A 26312-nucleotide genomic window follows, 5' to 3' on the forward strand; every position below is an offset into this window, starting at 1 on the left:
GAAGTTATCTATTATATACTCTTTTTCCTTTCCAATAAAACATTTCAAATCGTTTCAACACCATTTCCCAGTCTTTCCTCCTATGGTCCAGGCTCAGGAGAGGATGTAGGCTTTCTCTTTGCCAATGTCAGCCCTACTATTTGTGCCCTTTATAGTTTTCACTCCTATCTCCTCAACAAGCTTGTTCTTTTAGTTAACCCTTTCTCTCCCTAATTATCTTTCCTTATTATATGGTTCTTTTTCTACCTACAAATATGCTCTAATCTCTCAATCCCTTTAAAAAACACCTTTACTTGTCTCTACTATCCCTTTAAGCTAAATTTCATATCTTAACCTCTTTTCATTAATAAACTTTTTAAACACCGTGTATACTGATTGTCTCCCACTCACTTCTCAGCCTTGCATTGTGGCCTCCATGCCTGTCACTCAACTAAAACTGCTCTCTCCAAAGTCACTAATGATCTCTTGTTAAATGCAATGGTCTTTTCTCAGTTCTTATCTATCTTGACTTCTCTGGAGTATCTAACACTGTTGCCTTTTCTTTCTTAGATATTCTCTCCTTGATGTGTGACACTACTCTATTGTATTTCTCTTGTTATCTGTCTGATTTCTTCTCCATTTTCTTTAGAGGATAATCATCCATGTTCTCCTCCCTATGTGGGGGCATGTTCTAGTGCTTTGTCCTGGACCTTTTTCTCTTCTCTTTGTTCTATTCATGCTATATCTATGACCCTTCTTGATGAAACCACCAGTGCCCATGAGTTCAACTATTACCATTATACAGAAGACTCCCAAGTCTACATATCCAACCAACATCTCTCTCCTGAGTTCCAGTCCCACTGCTGGAATGCTCCATCGGTCCCACTGGCATCTCAAATTCAGCATGCTTTAAAATGAAGTCATATTCACCTATAAACCTACATTGCCTCCTAACTTCTCTATTCATGTCCAGAATAACATTGTTCCTCTGGCCATCTAGCTTCATAACCCAAAAATCATCTACAACTCATCATGCATTTATTTCCCATATCCAAAAAGTTGCCAAGTGTTGTAGATTCTATCTCCTTGAAATCTCTTGAATTTTCCCCCTTGTCTAATGGTTACCAGGATAGTTTAGTTTGGGCCTTTGTTACCTATCATTTAGACGAATGCAATAACCTCCTTTTTTTGTCTCCCTTCATCCAGTTCCCTCCTTCTCCATCTTCCACACAGCTTCCAAACTGATCTTCTAGGAGTTCAGATATGATCATGTCACGCCCCTCTGCTCTATGAACTTCTGGGACAAAAGACAAGCTTCTTGGCATTTAAAGCTTTTAGGTCTCACCTCAGCTTTTCCAGGTTGATTATATGTTAGTAGCCTTAATGCACTTTGTATTGTAGCCAAACCAGCCTACTTACTATTCCTCATGCTTGACATTCCACCTCCTATCTTGATATCTTTGCACGGGCTATCTCTCCTTCCTTTCAGAACCCAACTTCTATGATTTTGTGAATGTTCTATTCCTACTTCTCTTTGCTTCCTGGAGCTTCTAGCTCCTTTCAATGTTCAGCTGAGGTGCCATTTCCTTCAAGAACATTTTCCCAATTCCCCTAGTTTCACTTTGTATTCATTTTGCTTATATCTTTATTTATCTGTGAAGTTGTGTCTTCTCTGTAGGAAGAGTAGAATGAAAGCTCCTTGAGGGCAGTATGTCTTTGTATCCCCAGTCTTTACCTCAGTTCCTAGCACATAGCAGGTACCTGACAACTTCTAATTAAGAGTTCATTCAAGCCTATTAAGAACCTCTGAGCAGGTAGTACAAGTATTATTACCCCCATTTTGCAGAGGGGGAAGCTACAATTTGACTGGGTTGTCCCAATCTCACCTAAAGCTGGTAAGGTCAATTTGGGGGATTTATGAGTAGCAGGGGTATTTTTGTTTCTAAGTAAGGAGTAGCTAGATGGCACAGTGGAGAGAGCATGGGACCTGGAGTCAGGAAGATTCCTCCTAGTGAGTTCAAATCTGACTTTAGACATTAACTAGCTGTGTGACCCTGAGCAAATCATTTAACCTTGTTTGTCTCCATTTCTCATCTGTAAAATGAAGTGGAGAAGGAAATGGCAAAAAAAAAAAACCAAAAAAAACAACAACAAAAAAAAAACCAAAAAACTCCAGTATCTTTGCCAAGAAAACTCCAATAAGGTCACAAAGATTTGCATACCATTAAAACAACACAATAACAATAAAACTGACCTATATAACCAGAACCTGCTTCTTATCATTGATTACTTCTCTCTTAGCATGCATCTGCACACACACACACACACACACACACACACACACACACACACACACACACACACACCAAAGAGTGAGAAAGCATTTTTCACACTTGGACCCACCCCTCTCTTGATTATCTCCCATGGGAACAACTATTAACACTACTAAAACAAGGGCTTTCCTCTTTCCCAAAGATACCAGCATTTTTTTCTGGTGTTCTGGGACTTGCTTCAAGGGACTAGAAGCTTACCTTGACAGCTTCTCTTTCTCTAAAGCATGAAAGTCTCTCTAGGAACAGCCCAGAAAAAAAAAATTTAAGGAGGAAGGCTTTTGAAGTTGCCTTTGAGATCATCTAAGTTTCCATGGAGATCAAATACTAATCAAATCACCACCTCATTCAGAGGCTTTCTGCTTCCAATATATAGCCATAAGAAAACTTGCAGAGAAAGTCAGGATCTGTAGGGTAACACCCCTTCCATTAGCAAAAAATTTCAATGAGTCAGACTACTCTCTTCCTTGACTTCCCTTTCCTGTTATTTCTGGTCTTTTCCCTTTAATCTCCTTTTAACTTGAAGCCCCCTGGGGTCTGAAGGTTTAGAAAGGCATCTGATATCAGTGTAGTGGTTGCAATAATAAACAAATGGGCATGGTGACCATAGAGTCCAGTTCTAGGAAAGAGGAAAGTTTTCTATTATAGTTATTTTATGCATGTGTGGTATTATTTAACTTGCTAGATGGTCAGTTCTATGAGGGTAAGGACCCCTATTTCTGTACCTTTACCAGCAGATTAATAATGGGCACTTAATAAATATGTGAGCTAAATTAAATTAACTGGGAAAGACACTCATTTTTCCCCTTCTCTTCTACTTGCTAGGTGGCTAGGTTCCATGAAAGCAGGGATCTCATCTTTGTATCTGCATCAGCATATAGGAAGTACTCAATATATATTATATGTGTGTGTTTATATAATACATATGTCTACACACACATAAATTTAAATTGCTTCAAAAAGATATCCATCTTGCTTCTTCTTTCCTCCTTCCCTGGCTGGTGTCCTGTTGATTTTGGAAGAGACTCACGTATGCACTGCATGTATGCAAATGTGTTTAGATATAGGTAGAAAGGAATGAAAAAAAATATTTAATGTGTTTACTATGTGCCAAGAATCTTGCTTTGCACTGGGAATACAAATACAAAAATGAAGAAAGCCTCTGTCTTCAAAGAATTTGTATTCTAATGGGTAGACAAGCAAACACTCTTAGGGTAAAGGTGACCAGGTATGGACATTTTGGTCTAGAAAATTACAGAGATGTTGAGTCAGATCATTGGGGAGTGCACTGACACACTTCATCCAGGAACAGGAGGGGGCAGGGAAGGAAGATGCCAAGGAGGCAGGAAATGTAGATATAGTTTTTTTCTTCCTCCCTCCCTCCCCTCCCTCCCTCCCTCCTTTCTTTCTTTCTTTCTCTCTCTCTCTCTCTCTCTTTCTTTCTTTCTTTCTTTCTTTCTTTCTTTCTTTCTTTCTTTCTTTCTTTCTTTCTTTCTTTCTTTCTTTCTTTCTTTCTTTCTTTCTTTCCCTTCCTTCTTTGCTTCCTTTCTTTCTCTCTCATATATACTTAGTTATTTTTGCTGTTGTTTCCCCCATTAGAATGTAAGCTCCTTGAAGGCAAGAACTGGTTTTGCCTTTATGTCTATGCCATTGTTTTTAGCACAGTGTCTGGCACAAAGTAAACATTTAGTAAATGCCTGTTGACTGACTGAAACAGTCTTAGAAAGTTGCCTGGGACATTGATAGATAAAGTGATTTGCCCAGTGATCATTCAGCCAATATGTAGGTGATGTGGGTCTTAAAGTCAGCTCCTCCTTACTGAAGGTCAGTTTTCTATCTGGCATGCCAGGAAGTCTCTCCATTAGAGATGGAATGTTCTAATTAGTTCTTGAAAATAAGCTTATAAATCAAAAGGTCGAGTAGCAGAGAATTCTAGCCAAATTTTACTCAGGGAATTGTTCACACAGTAAAACTGAATATGTTTGTATAGAGAGAGGAGATGCCAGCAAAAACTAATCTTAGTTGGTTCTTGATGAAATTCTTAAACAACTCTCTTTCTGGGGTGAATGGTATTTTATATTTGTCAATACCAAATATCTAGTTGTATGTTTGTGTGTAGGGAGAATATCCAAGCTTTATCTCTCTCTCTTTCTCTCTCTCTCTCTTTTCTTTCTTTCTCTCTTTCTCTTTCTCTCTTTTCTTTCTTTCTTTCTGTCTCATATCTCTCTCTGTGAAGAGACTCACGTATGCACTGTAGGTATGCAAATGTTTTTAGATATAAGTAGAAAGGAGTTTGTTTGTACGTGGGACAGATGTCCAAGCTCTCGCTCTCTCTCTCTCTCTCTCTCTCTCTCTCTCTCTCTCTCTCTCTTTCTCTCTCCCCTCCACCCCACTTTTCTCCCCCCAATTATATACACACATTTAGTGGCACATAAAATACATATAGCCTTATAAAAATATATGCATACATAATGTTTATTTATATATATATGTATACATGGTCTATATATTCTGCTTACTTTCCCTCATAAACTCACACTTATGAAAATTGGAGCCTGGAGTCTAGTGCCTGAGAGGAAACTGAAGCATTTCTGGCCATGTTTACTGCCAATGCTTGAGAGAAGAGGGTAGTTTAGAGAAGAAAAGAGAAAAGGAAGTTGATGGATAAGATGGGCTGTCACTCTATTTTCCAAGAAGGCCTGAAACCATTCCCATTGCCTTTAAACACATTTGTCTATGCAAGAAGCATACCTCCTTTTCAGTCCTTTCAAGCAACTAAATTGGCATAAGTTGCTGGGTTGCCCCATATAATTAAAACAGGTTCATTCAAACAAGTAGGAATGATCCGCAAAGTATCTCAGTATGGAAGTGTAGAATTTGGAATGAAATGATTTGGATTCAAAATGTTGTCTTTGGGTAAACCAACCTCTGCTGGTCACAGTTTATTCATCTGTAAAATAAGGGTATTGAACTAGATGACCTCTAAGGTTTCTTTTGGCTCTGAGGATGATCATGGAAGATCTCACTACTGTTCTAGGACCTATGGTTTCCATGCTAGTGGCTGGAAGAAGGCTAAGTGAAGTTACAAGATATTTTATTCCCATTAGTTTGCAAATTATTTACCAATGGGATGATTTAGTCAATGTTTCTTAAGTAGCTCTCCATTCCTAACATGACTGGGACAATAGGAATTAAAGAAAGTTCAATAATTTCTGTCCAGTCCTCACCAACAATGAAGAATCAGAGCATTAACAGAGGTCTGAACAGGTCCAAGAACAGTGCCTCCGCAGAAGAATAACCTATTCTTCTAATACCTAATAAGGCAACATATCTGTGAGTTTGTAAATTTGGCTTATGATAGTTCAAAATCTACCTTCCATATCATTGATTTTTCCATGTTTGATGCCTTCAGGTTCCCAGCAATGTTTCCTAGACCTTCCTTGGCAAAAACCCTGCACTCCATCCATCTTTTTGTTTCACATTGGTTAGATATGTCTTGGCCTCCAAGAAAACCTTGATTCGACCCAAACTGCCCATAGCCTTTAAACTTTCACCATTGATCTGAAACAATTCTCAATCATCCAGTGCTGTTCAAGTCCCCAAGTCTGTTAATGACCTTTACTTATCTGCCATTCTTCAGATTTTGAGAGAGATGGCAAAGAGGAGAAGAAAAGGAGGAGAATGTTGGAAGAAAGAGAAAAAAAGGAATGAAAGGATAACAATGGAAGTATTTTGGAGTATGTGAAACTTACTGAAAAGTCACAAAGCAGAATTCAAGGTACCAAGAACAGAAATGGCACCATCAGTTACAAAAAATGGTGTTACCTACAGAGAAATTTAAATAAGTTTCCAGTATCAGGACTGCTATAAAAAGAACTCAGACATTAAAAGACTTTAGAGGGCTTCAAGAGTCCCTGTTCCACTAAATTAAAATACCTTCTCAATATGGTACCTTATCAACCCTTCAAGTGATCCCCAGGGCAACTTTATTTACCTATGCATGTACCTTTGGGTATCTGCATAGGGAACAAAAGGGAGCAATAAGATTATTTTCATTCAGCACATAGACCTATGTCCATTAGGTGGCACTGATGCACACCCAACTAGTGAATTACTAGGAGTTCCCAAATCCACATGCACTCAGTGATATCTTTCGTTCTGTGCCATTCTGTTCTCTGGGCTCCTGGATACTGCTGATGAGTCATCAGAAAGCACTTGGCTCTTGTAGCTGTATTGGCACCAAGGTGATACTATGCCAGTCTGGGCTAGATTTCTGCCCCCCCCCTTCCCGAGGGCTCAGCCAAAATGGGGATGGCATCCAACTCCTTACCCCACCACACTCCCAGCCTCCTGGCCTCAGGGAGCTACCTTGTATAATTAATCTCCTATTTGAGATTCAGGGTGAATGTTAATTAAATAATTTGTTATTGGTTATTTGACAGGGCTCAGCTACCCACTTGCCAAACTAGGGAAGTGGTAAAATCTGGAACAGAATAAAGGATAGCTTTGGCAACTTATCTTTCATACCAGAAGTGAGTGTGAATAGATTTGAATAGAATTCCTTCTGTTTTTATCTTGGCATTGGTGGTTCAATCTCAAGCCAACCACAACTTGTCTTTAGGTCTTTGACCTTAATTTACTTTTCTATTTCCACTGAAAACCACGGATCATTAGAACTGCAAAGGACCTTGGAGAAAATTTAGTCCATGAGGAAACTGAGATTTTTTTTCCTTCTGTGTCGATTGACTGGCACCTCAATGGCTGGCTCAGTAAGTACCATAATTCTGGCTCTCCTTTGACATTACAAGTTGTTAGGGTCTTTGATTTCCTACGGGCTATACTTCTTCCCCAAGACTTCAACTTTATATTGTGGAAACTATCAATAATATACATACAGGATTAGTAATGGGAATGTATAGTAATGTGTGTGTGTGTGTGTGTGTGTGTGTGTGTGTGTGTGTGTAATTCAGACCTGTGATTTCATTGTGTGGAGGACTCCCAGTTCCCTCCACTAACACAGATCAAAACTCATCTATAACTTTTCTTGTCTTAGAGAGTTGTTTTCTAGGACTTTGAACAGTTGAGTCACTTGCTCAGTGCTCCACAGCAAGTATGTGTCAGAAACAGGACTTGAATCCAGAGCTTGCTACTTCTCAGTAATCTCTTAACGTAGTATATTCTTGGGCAAAAATGAGGAAGTCCTCAAGTAAGAGGAACTAGAGAAAAAGAAGCTTTCTTATCCAGTTAATTTTGGACCTCAAAAATACCGCCTGGGGAAATGTATCTGTGAAGTGGAAGGACAGTTGCCCTGCTCAACCATTGTACCTTTGCCCAAAGGGATGACTGGCAAGTAATGAGCTACTCTGAAAGCCAATGCTCAAGACTGAGGGTCAACGGTGGAGGCTTCTGATACCTGGAATATCAGAGCTAGAGATGGCTTATAGGTCTTAAAGACCAAGTGACAGAGAGACAGGTGTTCATGTGGTCTCAGCAGCTGGAAAGCTCCCAGCTCTCTCTCCAGAGCCCCTGGAAAGTAAAGCTACCTCATATTCAGAGCATCTGCAAAGTTTTATTTTGGAATTATCTTCCCATCCTTCTTAGTATTTTTTTTTTCTGTTTTTCTGAAATGCCTTTTTTAAATCTTTTGATGTCCAGCCAATAAAGAGTTCCAAAGATTCATATACACACACTATATAACATAGGCATGTATATATATATACACATATATCATATATAACATACATCTATATGTATATATGTATACACACAGATATAGTTGGAAGGGACTTCTGAATCTATTCAGAACAATCTGTACCTGATGAAGGATCGTGTCTCAAACATAACCAACCAGTTTCACTACCTTCCAAGGCAACTCAGTTCACTTTTGGATAGAACAAATTATTATGGTATTTTTCTTTTTTTTTTCCACATCAAGTCCAAGTCTCTCTTTTTGTAGCTTCTACTTATTGTTCCTCATTCTTCCCTCCAGCACCAAGTAGAACAAGTCTTATTCCTTGTCCACATCTTTCAAATAGTTGAAGACAGCTATTATGTTCTGTCTAAGTCTTCTCTTCCCAGGCTAAAGGAATCTAGCTCTCTCAATCAGTGGGGGACATATTATTGTCAAATTATAACTTGTGTAGCAATGGACTTCTTGTCTTTTAGGTGAATAGATAATGGTAACTGCCATTATTTCCCCTTAAATGTATCTATTCTTTCAAATATGGAAATATCACTGTTCATAGACCCACAGGAATCCTATGTGTCAATCTTTGAACTGGCACTCAAAGCCTCTTAACTTAAGTATAGCAGTTTAACTAATTATCTCTAAGTGTTGCTGTTCACACTGCTAAGACAGGTGTCAGTAGATCAGGACTTTTCAACAAGTTCACTCCCTGATTCTCAATTAAATTGAACTCACATACAAGAAGATAGCAGTTGCTCAGAGCCCCTCGGTGTTCAGAGTTATCTTCCCCCCACATTCTCTTTCCCACCCCACCCCACTGCCCACATTTCTACCTATGATTATAACTCAAGCTGTGTCTACATGAAAGCAGAGTAAGTAACTCACATTCTTATCAGGTTTTGCCCCTTTCACACTGGACACAAATATACCAAATCATTCTTAATGCTGCGGTTGTTAAATGAGGCTGCTGCTTGTCTGACCTATGGATCCCCTAGGTCTTGTCACCTCCACCAATGCAGCCCCCCCAGGATCTCGAGCTATTTTCATCTGCCCTGCATTGAACTTTGTTTCGTCTTTTGTCTTCTCAATAATGTGAATTGCTTGAGAGCAGGGGCATTCTTGCTTTTTATATTTGTATCTATAGTGCTTGACACATAGTAAGTGCTTAATAAATGCCTTTTTAATTCATTCATTCCATGAAGTACATGCAACATATAAAGGTCTTGACTGAATCCAAAATTTGCTTTAAGATAGATAGAAAGATAGATAGATAGATAGATAGATAGATAGATAGATAGATAGATAGATAGATAGATAGATAGATAGATATACAGGCAGACAGAATGACAGGTTAGATAGGTAAATAGATAGACAGACAGACAGACAGAATGATAAATTGGGGGGAGAGAGAGAGAGAGAGAGAGAGAGAGAGAGAGAGAGAGAGAGAGAGAGAGATAAAATGAATAAAGAGAATCCTTCACTACCACAAGAACTAGGCTTGCTCCAATTATTTTTGGTCCTTTAGGATCTACTAAATTCTATCCTAAGAATAGGGTCAGGTGAGCAAAATTTCTTAAGATTTAGAGCTGGAAAAAAATAGACATCTTTGGTTTTGGAAAAAACATATTTCAGTATTTCAGGGAATTCATAATTTAATATTTTCCTAGCCTAGTGATTGGGTACCTAGGGAATGATTAGGTTATAATTGTTGGGAGAGGACAAAACCCAGTTTAGAAGGGGTGAGGTCAGGAGTTTTCACAACAACAAAGAAAGGGGGAAGAGGAAGGGATATTGGGTGACAAAGTGTGGTTGAATCATAGAATTATAGATTGAGAACCAGAAGGGAACTTAGAAGTCATTGAATTCAAACCTTGCATTTTACAGTTGAAGAAACTGAGGCTAGTGGAGTTAAATGATTTGCCCAAGGTGAGACATTGAGTAAATATCTGAGGAATTTGAACCTAGTTTGGGTTGGAGACAGACCCCACCACTGGCTATTGCAGGAAAGATTGAGTATGATCCATTTCCCCAGTTTTTAATTAGTTGAGCACACAGGCTGCCATCCACATTTTGGAGACAGGGGAAATCCATGTTTGGAACCCAATAGACAACTTGGGGCTAAGAAATACTGATTTGAGAACAGTATAGTGTGGTAATGGGAAAAAATAGTCTAGCATTATGATCCCTATTTTACAGATCAGGAAACTGTGGCTTAGGAAGGAAGGAAGGAAACAAGCATTTATATTAAGCCTCTATTATGTGCCAGGCACTATGCTAAGCACTTTGTAAATATTATCTCATTTGATCCTCACAATAACCCTGGGAGGTAGGTGCTATTATATCCCCATTTTGTAATTGAGGAAACTAAGGCAAACCAAGGCAAGTGACTTGCCCAGCTTACATAGCTACTAAATAAGTGTCTGAGACCACATTTGAACTAAGATCTTACTAACTCCAGGCATGGTTCTCTATTCACCAGAGAGAGAAACGGAATTTGCCAATGTTTACACATATATTATGTGAAAGTGCTAAGATTTAAACCGAGGATTTCTAACTCAAAATCTATGGTTATTTCCACTATCCCATGTTTCCTATCACACTTGAGTAGAGACAATAGGAACCAAATTAAGAATATGATACCAGCATGTCATAGTGGAAAGAATCATGAATTATGAGTCAGAGGGCTAAGGTTTGAATCTTACTTGTGTCATTTATTACCTGAGTGACCTTTCTGGCCTAGAGTTTCCTTATTTGCTAAATGAGAGGATTTGAATAGATGAACAGTGAAATCTTTTCCAGTTCCAAATCTAGGATCCTAAGTCTATCAGAAGAGCATAGAATACAATCTGTCCGAGTATTGTCTACACTTCTCCCTCTTTTGGGGGGCAACTGTCCTCAGCTGGTTGTTTTAACCTTAGAAAGGTCAAATGATGGTAAGGGAGCATAGTCAAAGAAAGGTTATCCTAGTGATCACTCTTGGCCAATTGGGAATCCTGCAGGTCATGGCTAAATAATTTGTATATTAAATAATACAGGATAGTCACCAGGTGGAATAAGAAGAGAGACTCTTCCAATCTGGATAAAGAGGAATTTCCAGAGATAGAGTGCACAGTTAGGTTTGGCCTCTGGTTGAGTTGGACATGTTCTAGTGTCATCCTTGGGTGCCATCCAAATAGCTTTGTGTCTGTCAGTGGTATTTGCTTAAATTCCATTTAAAATCTGACCTTGGAAACAAGACCCTGAAAGAACAATTTAAGCTGAATTCTGCAAAATCCACTTTACAGATTGTAACCTAGGTATAATCCACTGGCTCCAAGAAACACTTTTGTCATTTACCTTAGGGAGCTAAGCCATTCTTTTCTTGTGTCCCCCAAGCCTAGGCAGGGCAGCTTGGGACAGAGGGTGCAAAACCTCTCTTTAGTCTACTTTTGTATCACAGAGTGCCAGCTCTCCGTCAAACTTTCACAAGGTCTAATATCTATTTGCATATCACTGGTCCTTGTTTTCAAAAAACATTTCCAGTGCTCTCCTCCTCTCTCTTCCTTGTTTCAAGCTCCACTCATTCCTTGGCTTTCTCTTTGTCTTTAGTAGAAGATTCCATTTTGATAGGTATAACACATTCATTCATATCAATTTCTGAATTTCATCCAACTCAGAGGCCAAAAAACAGTGTGGTATGGCAGGAAGAGGGGAAGAACAGTACAAATACATGATGAGATGCATTTGGTTTCCCCATTGGCTGTGACTTGTTCCTTCCATCATTGTATCTTAGGAAACAATGTTTGACTATACATTGGATGGGATAAATATGACAAATAGGAGCCTTTTGACATAGAGAATTTGCCCCAAATTGGGTTTCCTTACTTTGGACTCATATTGAATTTTATTTGTACCTCTCATTCACTTAACCAATATTTATTGTGTATTATAAATAATAATAAACACTCTCCCTTCTCACCTCTGCCTTATATAACCCTCTAACTCATTCAGTGCTTAGCTCAAGTACTACCTCCTTTAAGAGACCTTTTTTGATTACCCCCTTATTAGTCCTTAGTCTTTACAGATTATTTGTACATATCCTGAATTTATTTGTTTATTTTAATACAGGCGGTATTCCCTCAGGCAAGCTCTCTGGAAGACAAAGTGCATCTCATTTTTATACCTAGTGCCTAGTACAGTGCTGGGCAAACAGAAGCCACTTAAATGTTGATTGATGATTACTTCTGCGATGTTAGACAGTGAGGATAGAATTATAAGGCATTTAGAATTTTCAAAGGACTATGCCTTAGGTGTTAGATTTGTAACTTTAAAATTTAATTGTTTCTCTGGTCAACATGAAGAATTCATGAGCACTTAAGTGCCTACTATGTGCTTAATCAGCAATACATTAAGTACTAGATCTCTTCATCTAAGAGTATAGTTAATTAATAATATTAATTATAAATTGATCTTTACAATAAAATAATTGCTATGATATTAATTAATAGAATGTAATAATTAACAATAAATCTAGCACTTTCAGATTAATTATCTCATTGACAAGATGGGGTTGTGTCTTGACTTGTATGTGAATTGGATTTATGTGAGACAGAGTTGCACAAATGATCAGCCTCATTTTTCTCTTCCAGAGTCATCAAAGTCCAGTAGCAAGACAAAAGTCAGGTGGAGTGATAATGATCCAGGATGGTTGTACTCAATGACCTGTCAGATGTCTGCCAGCTCTAAATCTATGATCTTATAACTGAAGGTTCAAATCCCTACTCTTTCACTTACCACCCGTGCAGTCTTGAGAAAATCACTCACTGGACCCAAGTTTCCTGACTTGGGAAATGTGGATAATTACACTATTTACCTCACAAGATTATTGTGAGTATTAAAGAGAAGAAGTGTTAGATTTGGACTCAGAAGGATCTGCATTCAAAATCTGCCTCTGCCAACTAGGTAAAACCACTTACATTCTCTGAGTCCCTGTTTTTTAAAAAAAAATCTATAAAATTGAGAAGACTGGATTGGACTGCTCTGCCATCTGGCTCTAAATGCACACTTGAAATGAGATCATATACATGAAAGGACTCTGAAACCACAAAGCACTCTATTAAGGGGAGTTGTTATCATCACTTCAGCTATCGAAGGAGGTTGTATGAGACTGGATCTCTAGTTTGACCTGAGCACACTATCATCGAGGAGGTTTGTGGAGAGCTTGGAATTCATTTGGGGGATTTCACTGTCCCATGAGAACCATTATTAAAAGATAAAGACCTGGGCTCACTGTCAAACTGTCCTGGATGCCATAGGCCCTTGAGAGGATCCCTCAGAGAGCTGTGTCCTCATTCTATAGGATTTGGACATAGAACAAGATTAGAGGGGCATGGACCTTGTATTTCTTTTCTTTTTTTTTTAAACCCTTACCTCCCATCTTGGAGTCAATACTGTGTATTGGCTCTAAGCAGAAGAGTGGTAAGGGTGGGCAATGGGAGTCAAGTGACTTGCCCAGGGTCACACAGCTGGGAAGCATCTGAGGCCATATTTGAATTCAACCCACTGAGCTACCCAGCTGCCCCTGGACCCTGCATTTCTATTGAAACTGCAATGAAGCTGGTGGAGGAACTGAGAAGATGGGAATGAAGACCTAGTTTTAGGAGCTAAAAAGGGTGGCAGTTATTGGAGCAGGAGGATGTATCCTTGAACACTTCTGCCTGTGACAGGACTTGGGGTTCTTGAACTCCATGTAAAGTCAACCTGCCCATCTCCTTATAGAAGTTCTACCTAGATATCAGGGATATAGTCTTCACTGGGAACTGAAGGAGCAGTAGGAGTCCTACAGACTTGACCTAGAAGTCCTGGTACAATATTTCATTGAGTACAAAAATTTCTTAGAGATAGAGTTCTGTAGAAACTCAGCCATGTATAATCAGGAAAGAGATTCTGTTTTGGGGTCCAAATAGATCTGTTCAATTGTATTTCTCGCACCAACATAGTTAGGTCCCAGCTTCCACACATATGTTAAGACTATCAGTTAAGGCTGGGCTATCATCCCAAATCCAGTCCTACATCTTCTTAAGCAACTATGATGGAGTAAATATGAAGGGGAAAGGCAGTCAAAAGCCTTTCTCTGGATCTTGGTTATAGGATGTCTACCCTAAATCAAAGGGCAAATTAGAGGTAGAAAAATGTTTGATTCAGGTCATAGTATCCAGCATGATATCTAATTACATTTCCAGGAGTCGACCTAATGGGAGCCCAAAGATTTTACCCCAAAGTAGAGGGATTCTATAGGCAGATAGATGGTATGAACAGAGCATTGAATTTGGGGTCAGGAAGATATAATTTCAAACCTTCCCTTAGACACACTTAGCTAGTTGTGTGACAGGGGATGACTTCTCAGGTTCAGTTTCCTCATCTGTAAAATGGGGTGAGAATACCATCTAGCTCCTAGAAGTATTATAAGGATCAAAAGAGATGACATATTTAAAGCGCTTTGTAAGCTTTGAATTGTTTTATATAGATGTTAGCTATTATTATTATTCTAGAAGGAACACAAAACTCCTTTCTCCAAACAATAAGCCTTACCTCCCATGAGGAAGAGAAGCCCTGCCACATACTGCATAAGGCCTCGGTCCCAGCAGCAGCCCAGCACCCCAATGATCCAGCCAAAGAGGATGATCGCCACTGCCATGCCCATGAAGCCAGCCGTCATTCTGCGCAGGTCTGGAGCAGAAAAATATGCAGCCAAGAATTAGAACCAGAACCTTAAGAAGCATAGAGAGAAGCAGGGATCCATGTTGCTTGGAGACCCCATAGCAGCCAGCTAAAGAGATTGATGTGAGATAATCTTCCCTCCAACCAGACGCCACTCATTTTGTCTACTTCAGACAGATTCATTTTGTTCTCCATTGACAAAGAAAATTTCAGTAACAATTTTAGGTGTGACCAGAGATCTGAATTAAGCTCAGAATTCAGAGCTCTGAGGGAGATCTCAAAGAATAGAGAGCCAGTTTTCAGAAAACTCCCTTTTACACAAAATTCTAGTCTTGTTCTTTTAATTCACCAGCTATGAGAGTCTGGGCAAATGATTTGACCTTCTGGGCCTCAGTTTCCTCATTTTTAAGATGAGGATGTTGAATTAGATGAATTCAAGTTTTAAGTTCTATGAAAGTATAACCTCTCCTGGGGCTTCTTAGCAATGTGGCCAGTCCCTTGGTTTGTATGTATATGTGTTGTGGGTAAGCATATTTTCTTTTCTCTCTCAATAGTGCTTTCTAACTGTCCCTCTTTCTCAGGCACACAACAGCCCATCTGTCATGGTGACCACTCAAATGACCCATGAAGTCCCCTTCCCTTCAACAAACTGTAGAGACAACTCTACTCCACACCTCACTGACCAGAAGTGTGGTGGGTTTGGCATGATTACTCAGCCAGCCCTCCTGTACTTGGCTGGGACATGGAACCTTGGGCAACCTTCTTGTTTGGGCACAGATGAGGAGAGATGTCATCTGGCTGCAGCATTGTCACCAGATGGAGAAGGGCAAAATGGATACCACATCTCAGTTACACTCAGCAAAAAATGTTCTCTTTCTTTCTGGGATGCCTTACCTGGACTTCTATGCTTTGGGGGGCATACCTGAATTACTATCAATATCCCTTTCCTGACCCACTCCATCCACCACTAATGAAATTCCCATTCTTTTCCCTCCTCCTCCAAACTTCCCTCACTTTGCCCCTCTTAGTATATGGTCATCTCAGCCCCCAATTCATTCCCCTCCATCTAGTACATATGCCTGTAAACATAGTCCATAGCCAAATAGAAGCAAGTCCATCTTCTGTTTGTTGGTCTTCAACTAGTGTCCCCTTATGTCCTGGGAATGGGACATAAGATGAGTTAAATAAGCATTATCCAATTTTGCAAATATTGCCATACTAACTTATGGAGGTCCATGACCATAAAAAGCAAATAGGGCAGTGATGAAGAACCTATGGCACAGGTGCCAAAGATGGCACACAGAGAGCTCTCTGTGGGCATGCATTGCCCTTCCCCTCCAGAGTTCATTACTAGGAAGGCAGAGGGACTCAGGTGGAGCTGTTCCCCTTTCCCTCTCCACCGTACCTGATGGTATTTTTTCACATCACCTGCCCCTCTGACAATCAGCCCAATGGGAACGCACAGAGGGTAAGGTGGGCAGCTCACAGGCGGCAGAGTTGGAGGAGAGCAGAGCACTCAAGCTCCTCCCCTATCCCTCTCTACACTCACTGAGGACATTCCTCACTTCACCCACCCCTCCACCCAGCAGCACAATGGGAGAGCTTTCTCCTTTCCCTGTGTGGGGTAAGGCAGGGTGGCCAGGCCCTCATAGTGGTGAGGGGCATGGCACGTGGTCTGGGGGATGAAAAGGTTCACCATCACTGATATAGGGCATATGCTAAACTTCCCAGTGTGAAAAGTGCAGGATTTGGAGTCAGAAGACCTAGGTTTGAATATCAGATCTGCTAATTACTACCCATACACATTTGGACAAATAATTTCACATTTCCGAACCTCCGTTTCATCAACTGTAAAACTAACAGATTCAACTAGATGAGCTCTAAGGTCCATTCAAGTTCTATAGCTGAGATCTTTTAACACTAGAGTCAGAGATAGGGGAAGATACACTTAATTTAAGTGCCCTCAGTACTTAGCTTATGGCAGATGATCTCTCTCTCCTTTCATCTCCATCTGTCCTCCACACTACTCCTGTGGGACATATGCCCTGCTTCATTGAAAGCTGAATGCCAATTCAAGGAAGCCCCCAGAGAGGGCAAGGCAAGAAGATAAAAGGGGAGGGGTTGATGGGGCATTAGCTAATGGCTTTCACTCTGTCAAGGGATTAGGCTGATGGGTGCTCCTGGTAGGGGAGAGGAGAGGAAAGGGAAAAAATATGGGTTCAGTTCCTGAAATACTCAGGCTGTAGATTCCCACATAAGAGAAACAGGAAGGCTCATCTGCCTGGTTTACACAGGCAGGCTTTGCAGAGGAGTCAGGGTTACTTCCTGTTGAACACAATTCCCCCTCCCCTCCCACAAACTAATCCCAAAAATGCTTGGTTTGGCTGTGTAAAAGTAATACTAATTACAGTCATTTACATGAACTGCTTGCTATTTATTCCTAATTACCATGCAACACAATAACAATTATTTATATCATTTGTGACAGGTTCTTTCCCCTCTCCAGGCTGATCCCTCTGTTGGTAGAGGTGGGCGGATCCTGAGCCTATCTGAAGGCTAGGCTGAGAGTTATTCTAATCACTCTGGAGGTATCTTGACCAGTTTCTGAGTTCATCCAGCCTCATCTGGAAAAGCACAGAGCAGAGGCCCCACTGGAAAACAGGCAGCTTTCAGCAAATGTACGGTGGCCATGTTGCTTTGGCAGGTTCAGGACCACTGACAGTTCCTGGTCTCTGTTATGAACTCATATTAAATTTGTTTTCAATTTTGACTACAATCCAAAGCTCTCTCTTTACATGTTTGCTCAGTCTTTCTAATTTGTTCCTTGTGTTGCATGGTTATCCATTTACTGCTTAAATCTATTAGAAGGAATAGTGATGATAAGTCATTTTCCATCCAACTTCCTATGAACCTGCCCCTTCTCTCCAGCTTTAAAATATCGTAGCTCCAATTATCTCCTCTATGATGATGGCTCCTGAAACTATATAGACAACCCACATTTTTCACCATGAGCTCTAGTTCTACATTTACATAAGACAGCTTAGATGAAGGGTTTGCCAGGACATGAATCTCAACACATACAACATGAACTTGTATTCTTTTCCCATCCTAGCTCCTCCTTTCAAATCTGCGGATACCACCACAATCCTTCCCCAGATGTTTATCATATATTAGAGTATCGGGCTCTTTAGTCCCCATCTTTTTTCAGTACAACATAGGATCATTAATTTAAAGATAGAAGGGGCCATATGGGTCATTGAGAAACCTCCTTATTTTATAGATATAAGTGAAGAACTGGAGGGAGGAGAGAGATGAGAAAGAGAAAAGAAGAGTGGGGGGGAATAAAGAACTAGAGTGAAGGGGGGAGAGAGAGAGAGAGAGAGAGAGAGAGAGAGAGAGAAGAGTTAGCTATCTATATTTTTAGAGGCAGGGGAAGGGGTGATGGTGGTAAGTGACCTCTCCAGAACTATACAGCTAATATCTGAGGCAGATGTTGAATACAGGTTTTTCTGACTCCAAGTTTCATGTTCTTTCAACTACTCCATGTTTGAATCTAAGCCCAGTGGTTTGTCATTTTGATTTAGAATGTCTACAGCCCTAGAATGTCTCTAGGTACTAGATACCTAAGCCCAAATGTGAAATAGTTTCAGGGCTTAGAAGACTCCTAGTTGATTCCACCTTCACTCTCCACTCAAAGAGCAAAGAGGTAATGTTATTGAAACCGAAGGGAATTGACATTAAGAGGCCCTCCAAAGTTAAGGAGTTCCATTATACTACTGAGGACTGGGATTCAAATTCTGCCTCAGATGTTTAGTACCTTTGGAATATTGGCCAAGTTACTTCTCAAGCCTCAGTTGCCTCATCTGTAAAATGAGTAGTTTGGACTAGATGACTTCTAGGGTCCCTTCTAGTTCTACAGTTATGATTCTAAGATATTATCGTACAGAAAGGAGATATCCTGCATAATTCATTGAGATTCAGAAAGGAAATACTGACACTAGGCAAAATCCGAGCTAAACCTTGTAGGAAAAGTGTTCTTAACTGTGTGTGTGTGTGTGTGTGTGTGTGTGTGTGTGTGTGTGTGTGTGTGTGATGGAGCTTTTTAGTAATCTTTTAAAGCCTATGGACCTCTTCTCAAGCTAATTTTTAAGAATTCATAATTGAAGGAGATGCTCAAGTACAATTAATGCATAGTGAAAATAAAAATATAATTTTTTCCCTACTAAGTTCCTAGATGCCATGAAACACTATGGATGGATCCTTGGTTAAGAACCCCTTCTTTTGTTTAAGATCTGCCTTGGTTGTTGTTCAGTTGTTTCAGTTGTATTCAACTCTTTGTGACTCCTTTTGGTTGTTTTTTTTTTTTGCAGAGATATTGGTGTGGTTTGCCATTTCCTTTTCCAGCTCATTTTACAGATGAGCAAACTAAGGCAAATAGAACTAAATAATTTGCCTAAGGACACACAACTAATAGGTGTCTGAAGGTGGATTTGAATTCAAATCTTCCTGACACCAGGTCTGCTGTTCTATCCACTGAGTCATCTAGCTTCCAGGAAAAAGATCTGCCAGGGTACTAAGATCACCAAAACTTTGACAAAAACAGTGGTAGTTAGATAGCAGACTGGATAGAGCACAATACCTGCACTCAGGAGGACCTGAGTTCATACCCTGCCTCAGATGCTTACTTGCTGTGTGTCGGTACACAAGCTGTGTGATCCTAAGCAAGGCAATTTGACTTCCACTACCTAAACTTCCTCATCTCCAAAATGGCAATAACAATAGCAACTATTTCTCAAAGTTGTGAGGATCAAATGAGATGTTATTTGTAATTATTGGGCAAACCTTAAAAAAAATGAGCTAGATAAAGAAATGGCAAACCACTCCAGTGTCTTTGCCCAGAAAACCCCAAATGGGGTCATGAGGAATTGGACACGACCGAATAGCAATAAATGCTAGCTGGAACAGTGGGCGGGGAGGATTCTTTTTTTTATTGGACTTAGGATTTCATAAATGCAGAGAACTCCTCTTGAGGAAATTCTTCTCCAGGAATGCAAGTGAGTAAGGGCTCTAAAATATGTCATTAAAAACAAACAAACAAACAAATAAATAAAATGTATGTCATTACATTTGCCTGGGGGTGCTGGGAGGTTAAAAAATAGCCTGGGCCACATAGCTACTATATGTCCTGGGCTGGATTTTGCAGCCTGGGTCACTCTGCTTCTAAGTCCAGATCTCTACGTACTACCCCATGCTGCCTCTTGGGATGGAGGCGAATCTTCCTTAAACGAGCAATGCTTTTGGTGAGGTCTCATGACCTCCTTTCCTACAATACACTAAAGAGCTAAATAAACAAAAGCAATCCCAGAAGCCTAAACAAGGGAGCACAAGAGGGTGGGTGACGCCCTTGGCTCACCTCAACTGGGTAGGGATATGTATACAGAGAGAGGAAAGTATATCCAGTCCCAAAACAAAGAGAAAAATACAAACACATAAATGAGAAAATGTCAGGAGCTGGGAAAGAGAGTGAAGTCTCTTATTCTGAGGCTGAAAGGGGCCTGGGGGGGAATGATGAATCTTCCAGAGATTTTCTGAGACAGACATTAAAAAGGTTGTTGTACAAAGGCATGATTGGGTCAGTTGTAGTTTAACATGCATTAGCCACAGACCTGATCTCATGTCAGGGGTTTTGCCAGCAGCAGCTGAAGACCCTGTATTAAGTCTGTGATTGAGGAAGAGGGATGAGAATCAGTCTTGTCATTCTATTATAAAGTCATCGACCCTCTGGGATGTGTGCAGTCACTTTAAAGGTTGGGATTTGTGAGGCTTTCATGAGGTTGTTTACTTCCTCCAAGGTATCTGACTTACAACTTGGGTTTACTGCTGCCACAGAGAAAAGTAGTGCCTGGATTTGGAGTTCAGACAGTTGGATGTAACAACCACCATAACAGTAATGACGATAAACCAGCATTTACATAGAGTTTTAAGTTATGTCACTGCATCCTCTGCAAGGAAAGCACCAGCATTATTGCCATTTTACAGATGAAGAATTGAGACTGACAGAAGTTCAGTGACTTGCCCACAGCAAGTCTCACAGCTGGTAAGTGTCTGAAGGATAATTCAAACTCAGGTCTTCCCCTTAATATGTTCATGACTCCACCTAACTGATTCAGGCTTCCTACATGTGTTTTAAAGTGATTCATAGAAAATGGAGAATGCTTTCCCATTAGCAGTATTTTTTCTAACAAAAGCATAGCTTTCTTTCATTAAAACATTTATTGATATTGGTTTATTCTGTTAGACTAAGCTTGAATTCTGTACTTCTTCTTGATGTCTACATCCAAGGCTCATTGGTAGAACTTGAGGAAGGTATTAAGTCATATCAACGTTAGCTGCTGCTTATATGTATTACAGTTTTCCTTGGGGAGGGAGAGAGTCCCAAGTAATTTGTTTATGGGTCTCTATAGTCTAAATTGAGTAAACTGAGGAACAGTCTATGTCCCTTGTCAACCTCTGAATAGCTTGGGTGGAGTCCCTTGGGATAAAAGATGTCCAATTTGGGAAGATTTAAAAGGCCGTGACAATGACCCCTTTGAAGCACAGAGTAGAAGTCAGACTCCAGAGGACAAGAAGGTATTTCCATGTGTGAGGATACAAAGTCCCAGCTCCTGAGAGCTCTGTGCATTGGGTATGGAAAGGAGCCCTAGAGGTTAGATCAGGGAGGGTAAAATCCTTTGTGCTGACAACTTTGTGAGAGGAAAAAGACTTTTCAAAAATAACTCATCGCTGCCTGGTGAAAGGAATTCCAAAGTTCTTCTGTGAGGCAATAGAGTAAGAGAGAGAATTGAATGCTAAGAAATCACCAGTCCATAAAGTAGAATCATAGAATTTTAGAACTGGAAGGAACCTTAGAGATCCTCTGGGGCTCAACCCCAGAGCAAGCTTGGCCCTGAAGAAGAGACCAAAATATGCACCTTCCTCCCTACTTTGAAGACTCAGGGGACCAGCAGTGGAGAACCTAGTATAAGCTGTCAGACTCAGCTGATGTATTGGTTTTGCTAGATTGCTTTTCTTTTGCTTTCCTTTTTTATTCTCTGTTCCAAAGAATGGTTTACTGGATAGGTGTGGGGAAATTATATTTTCAGAACTGATGGTGTAAAAATAGATATCAATAAAAATTAACATTGTAGAATTGAACTCCATCTCATTTCACAAATGAGGAAAATGAGACCTAAAGAAATGAAATGACTAATCCACAACATATGGCTAAGAAAGTGGCAAAGTGAAAACTAGAACCTGAGTCTTCTGAATCTTTGTGCATTCTATCATGCACCTAAAGACAACAGGGAGAAGAGATGAAATTGGGTTGGGCAGAATGAACTCAGCAGACAGCAAGGTGGTAGATGCTGTTGGAAAAGCTCTACCAAAAGAAAAGCTGGGCAGCATTGAGATGGACTTGGATGGTGGCATGTAACAAATTGCCACTAGAACTTAATCTCCTCTGCAAGACACAAAGGGAAACCAAGGGATACTATTTGTAAGACTTTGGGCCTCAGTGATTTGCCTATTGTATAACACATACAGTTTAATACAATTACCCTGTGAAGTCCTTTCACAACTGTCCTACTTTGTAGCATCATGATGGCATGAGGAGATCTTGGCTTTTGAAAACTGCCAAAGGAATATATTGTCTAGCAGATTCAATGATCCTGTAAAGGGACTTAGAAGGGCACTAGTGAGAGGTTGTATCTATATGTCTGAGGAACAGACTAAATTTGTTAAATATGGAGATGCTTTTGACCAATAGACTGGTCATGAGATAATTAATTCTTTGGTCAATGTAATCCAATGCAAAAATAGTTCCTCATCTTTTGTGGTCTCTGTCTGCTTCTTCAGCGATGGGCAAGATGTAATGGCAATGATGGCTCCAATGATGTTGACTGAATTGACCATTTCCTCCATAAAAGTGTTTCCCATGCATATGTTAAGATCATGTAAGATTTCTTGGGGGTAGCTAGGTGGCTCAGTGGATTGAGAGCAGGCCTAGAGATGGGGGGGTGTCTTATGTTCAAATCTGGATTTAAACACTTCCTAGTTATGTGATCCTTGGCAAGTCACTCAATTCTCACTGCCTAATCCTCACCATTCTTCTCTCTTGGAATGTATACACAGTATTGATTCTAAGATGGAAAGTAAGGGCTTTTAAAAAAAAGATCATAAAAAATTCTTGATAAATGCAACCACAAATAATTTTTCTTTGATGATTTTCTAATTAAAGGGAAAGGAGTAAAAAAGGGAAGTTTATGTTTGCTAAAGGTGCTTTCTACAAGCATAGAGAATATCCAATGCTGAGGCCCAGGATCTGCTCTGAATTCAAATTCTGCATGAGACATTTATTAGATGTATAATTCTGGTCAAGTCACCTAACATTTGTTTGTTTTAGTTTCCTCATCTGCAAAATGGAAAAAAACAATAGCTTCTACTTCCTTTCATTGTTGTGAGTTTATAACAAGATAATATTTGTAAAGTACTTTACAAATCTTAAAGCCCTATATAAATGCTAGTTATTATTATTATATCCTCCAGATGGTTGTTGGTAGATGATAGTATTGATTGCATCTGACTCCAGAATATCGCAGAGCTTTCTAAATAAAATTACTTTAAAGAGTTTAATCAAACTATTCACATAGGAAAAAACCATGTGAATATGGTATACTGTTAGATGAATAGCCAGCTGGTCCAAGAATATATACATCCTAGACAAAAACTGCAAATAGACAATGAACTGGGACCAGAATGAAATAAAAGGAAGAAAGAGACCTGGATTACATCTGAGGAATGCGGTGGTACCTTCTCAATCATGACTCTAAGTTTCTTGCTGAGGCTGAATTCCATTTTTTTTTTTATTGCCAATGCTTTTTTATTGAGACTGTGTGGTTGCAAAGCTTAGAATATTATAGAATCTAAGAATTCAAACTTGGGGGTTGCTTAAAGAGCCATCAAAAGACTCCTAGTTGGTATAGATAAGCTAAAACATATCACAAAAATGAATTAATGTAAATGAAATGGTATAGAAGGTATCGTCAGAAAAAAACTATGATTAAAAAAGGAAGTGCGTTATTCATGTAGTCAGAGAAGGGAATAACCAATGGCTGGGCCTCATACCATTTTGATATAGATTCCTTATGTAACTATATGGTAAGATGTAGACAAGAGTCATTCAGGATGACTCATGGATGCGTTTAGATATTCACTTTCGGATAGAAATACCCACAAAAATGAAATCAGATATCCATTTAAATATTGAAGATTCTATGTTATGGCCAATGTGTATGCATGTTGAATAGTCAGAAATCTTCATATTTTAGAAAGAAAAAATGTCTAGCTCCCTAGCACTGGTAGGATTACTATGTACAATAACCATAGAATTATAAGAATAACTTCCTTACAAAGCAATTGAGACTGATGGCTTTGGCTGGGCTAGCAAAGGCTGGAAACAAAGGGATGAACTCTTAGCTGATCAGTTCTTGGGTTTGGTTCCACATCTTTTTTTCATGAGTGCCAACATTAAACATAGTAATTTTAGAGTTTTAAAAATATGTTATTCTTTAATCCTCCCCCCCCCCCACCAAGGAAACTATTTAGGAGAAAAGGGAGAAATGAGTAGGAAAAGGAAGTTTGTGAGGTTGAGTAGAGAAAGGAAAGACATTAGAATCAGAAAAGTCAGTTCTTCCTTATGGAAAAATTTTGATTTTGGAGTTTACCCTCATATTAACATTTAAATTGAAAAATATAGCTAGAAAGCTTGACACAGGAAATCAGAATATCTGCATTTAAATAAATACCACTTAAGGAAGGAATAAATACCTATCACAGAATCAGAATCATAGAACTTTAGCACTGAAAGAGACCTTACAGCTCAAGTCCACCCCCTCAACACTTAACATTTTTCTTCTTCCTCTTAAAAGGCCTGGCCCAATAAATAACAGTTTCTTTTTCTCTCTTCCAAGTGAATAAGGAAGGGAGAGGGGGAAAAAAAAGAACAGCTCATATTTCTCCATCTTATCACCTAGGAGGCAGAAACATTTTTTTTAAAAGATGAGAAATGCAATTCTGGGCTCTAAATCATGGTCTATACTGTTTAGCATACTGTTTCAGATAGAAACTACCAAAGGGTGGTTTCTGGGACATCATGGAGGTATTCCTTTGTGATGTCCTCACTGGTTATGGATTTAAAAAACCCCATGGATATATTGTCCTGGAATGACCTAATCCTTCTTGAACCTATTTGCATTTTCAAAGTTAAGTTCAAAGTCAGGCAGTTTCAGGTTGGAATTATTCCCCACCCCCACCCCCACCCCGCAATAATGATGCTTCTTCACCTATTTTCATTCATCTCTTGTTCCTCTCATGAACCTAATCTGCACTGGATTTGATTGGGAGATTTGGGTTTGAGTTCTGATTCCTCCACTAACTATTTACATGACCCTGGAGAAATTATTTCAATTAGTCAATCTATAATAGTACTTATGCTAGGAGCTAGACACACATTGCCCTCAAGTAGTTTGCATTCTATGGATGCAAGGTTTTGCAGATAAGTATATAAAGAATATGCAGAAAATAAAGAGAAAGAGATGGGGTGATACTAATAATTGAGAGAATTAGAAAAGGCATCTTAAAAGAAGGTGGCCATCCAACTTAGCCTTGGAGGAAGCTAGAAGTTCTAAGAGGCAGGAATAAGGAGAGAGTGCAGTCCAAACATGGAAGGGAGTTCTTACAAAATGCATGGAAGAGAGATAAAATTCCATGTTTGGGGAATTGCATGCAGGCCTGTTTGGCTGCAGTGCAGAGCACATGAAGGTGAGGAATGTGTAGTCAGTCTAGAGAGAGGGACTGAAGTCAGACTGTAAAGGGCTTTAAGTGTCAGACAAAGGAATTTGAATTTTAACCTAAAGACAGTGGAGAACCATGAGCAGAGGAGTGAAATGATCAGACTTGCACTTTAATCATATCAATATGGACACTATGTGGAGGATGGATTGGAATGGGGAAAGACTTGAGCCAGGGAGATTATTAAGCTATTGAAAGAGTCTAGTCAAGAGGAGAGAGACTATGCAGAGTCGTGGCTATATGACTGTAGAGAAGGAGGTAGATACTCCTAGAGAAGGCGGTCTAAGGAAATGGAAGGATCGGACTTAGCTAATGAATGGAAAAGGACTATTAAAAGTCTGAGCCTCAGTTTCCTCATATATAAAATGAGTTGAACTAGATGACTTCTTGTAACTCTTCTGGCACTACTTCTGATATCTGGGGTGTACAGCATATTCTGGAAAGACTAGTACCTCTGGTGCAAAGGCTTACTGAGGAAAGGGCTGCTTTCCTCTTTGGTTTCCATTTGCTACCCAGATCACTCATGTGGCTGCAAGAAGCTGTTGCATTTATAGCAGCCATACCCTTGTAAACAATCTTCCTTCCTTGCTTCATTTCTCTCTCTGTCTCTCTCTCTCTTCCTCTCTCTCTCTCTCTTTTTTCTTCCTTCCTTCCTTCCTTCCTTCCTTCCTTCCTTCCTTCCTTCCTTCCTTCCTTTCTTCCTTCCTTCCTTCCTTCCTTCCTTCCTTTCT

At 39.7% G+C, this 26312-nt stretch overlaps 1 protein-coding gene across 1 annotated transcript in view; it reads right to left on the bottom strand.

Annotated features, from left to right (window-relative positions):
- TMEM178B (transmembrane protein 178B) overlaps positions 1-26312 on the bottom strand; it is a 443620-nt gene that overhangs the window by 21134 nt on the left and 396174 nt on the right. The window contains exon 3 of the mRNA XM_044678001.1: positions 14566-14703. Within this exon, the coding sequence (XP_044533936.1) occupies positions 14566-14703 (138 nt within the window). The remainder of the gene's footprint in view (positions 1-14565; positions 14704-26312) is intronic.

The sequence above is a fragment of the Gracilinanus agilis genome, chromosome 5 (genome assembly GCF_016433145.1).
Source record: "Gracilinanus agilis isolate LMUSP501 chromosome 5, AgileGrace, whole genome shotgun sequence".
NCBI classification, from domain to species: Eukaryota; Metazoa; Chordata; class Mammalia; order Didelphimorphia; family Didelphidae; genus Gracilinanus; species Gracilinanus agilis.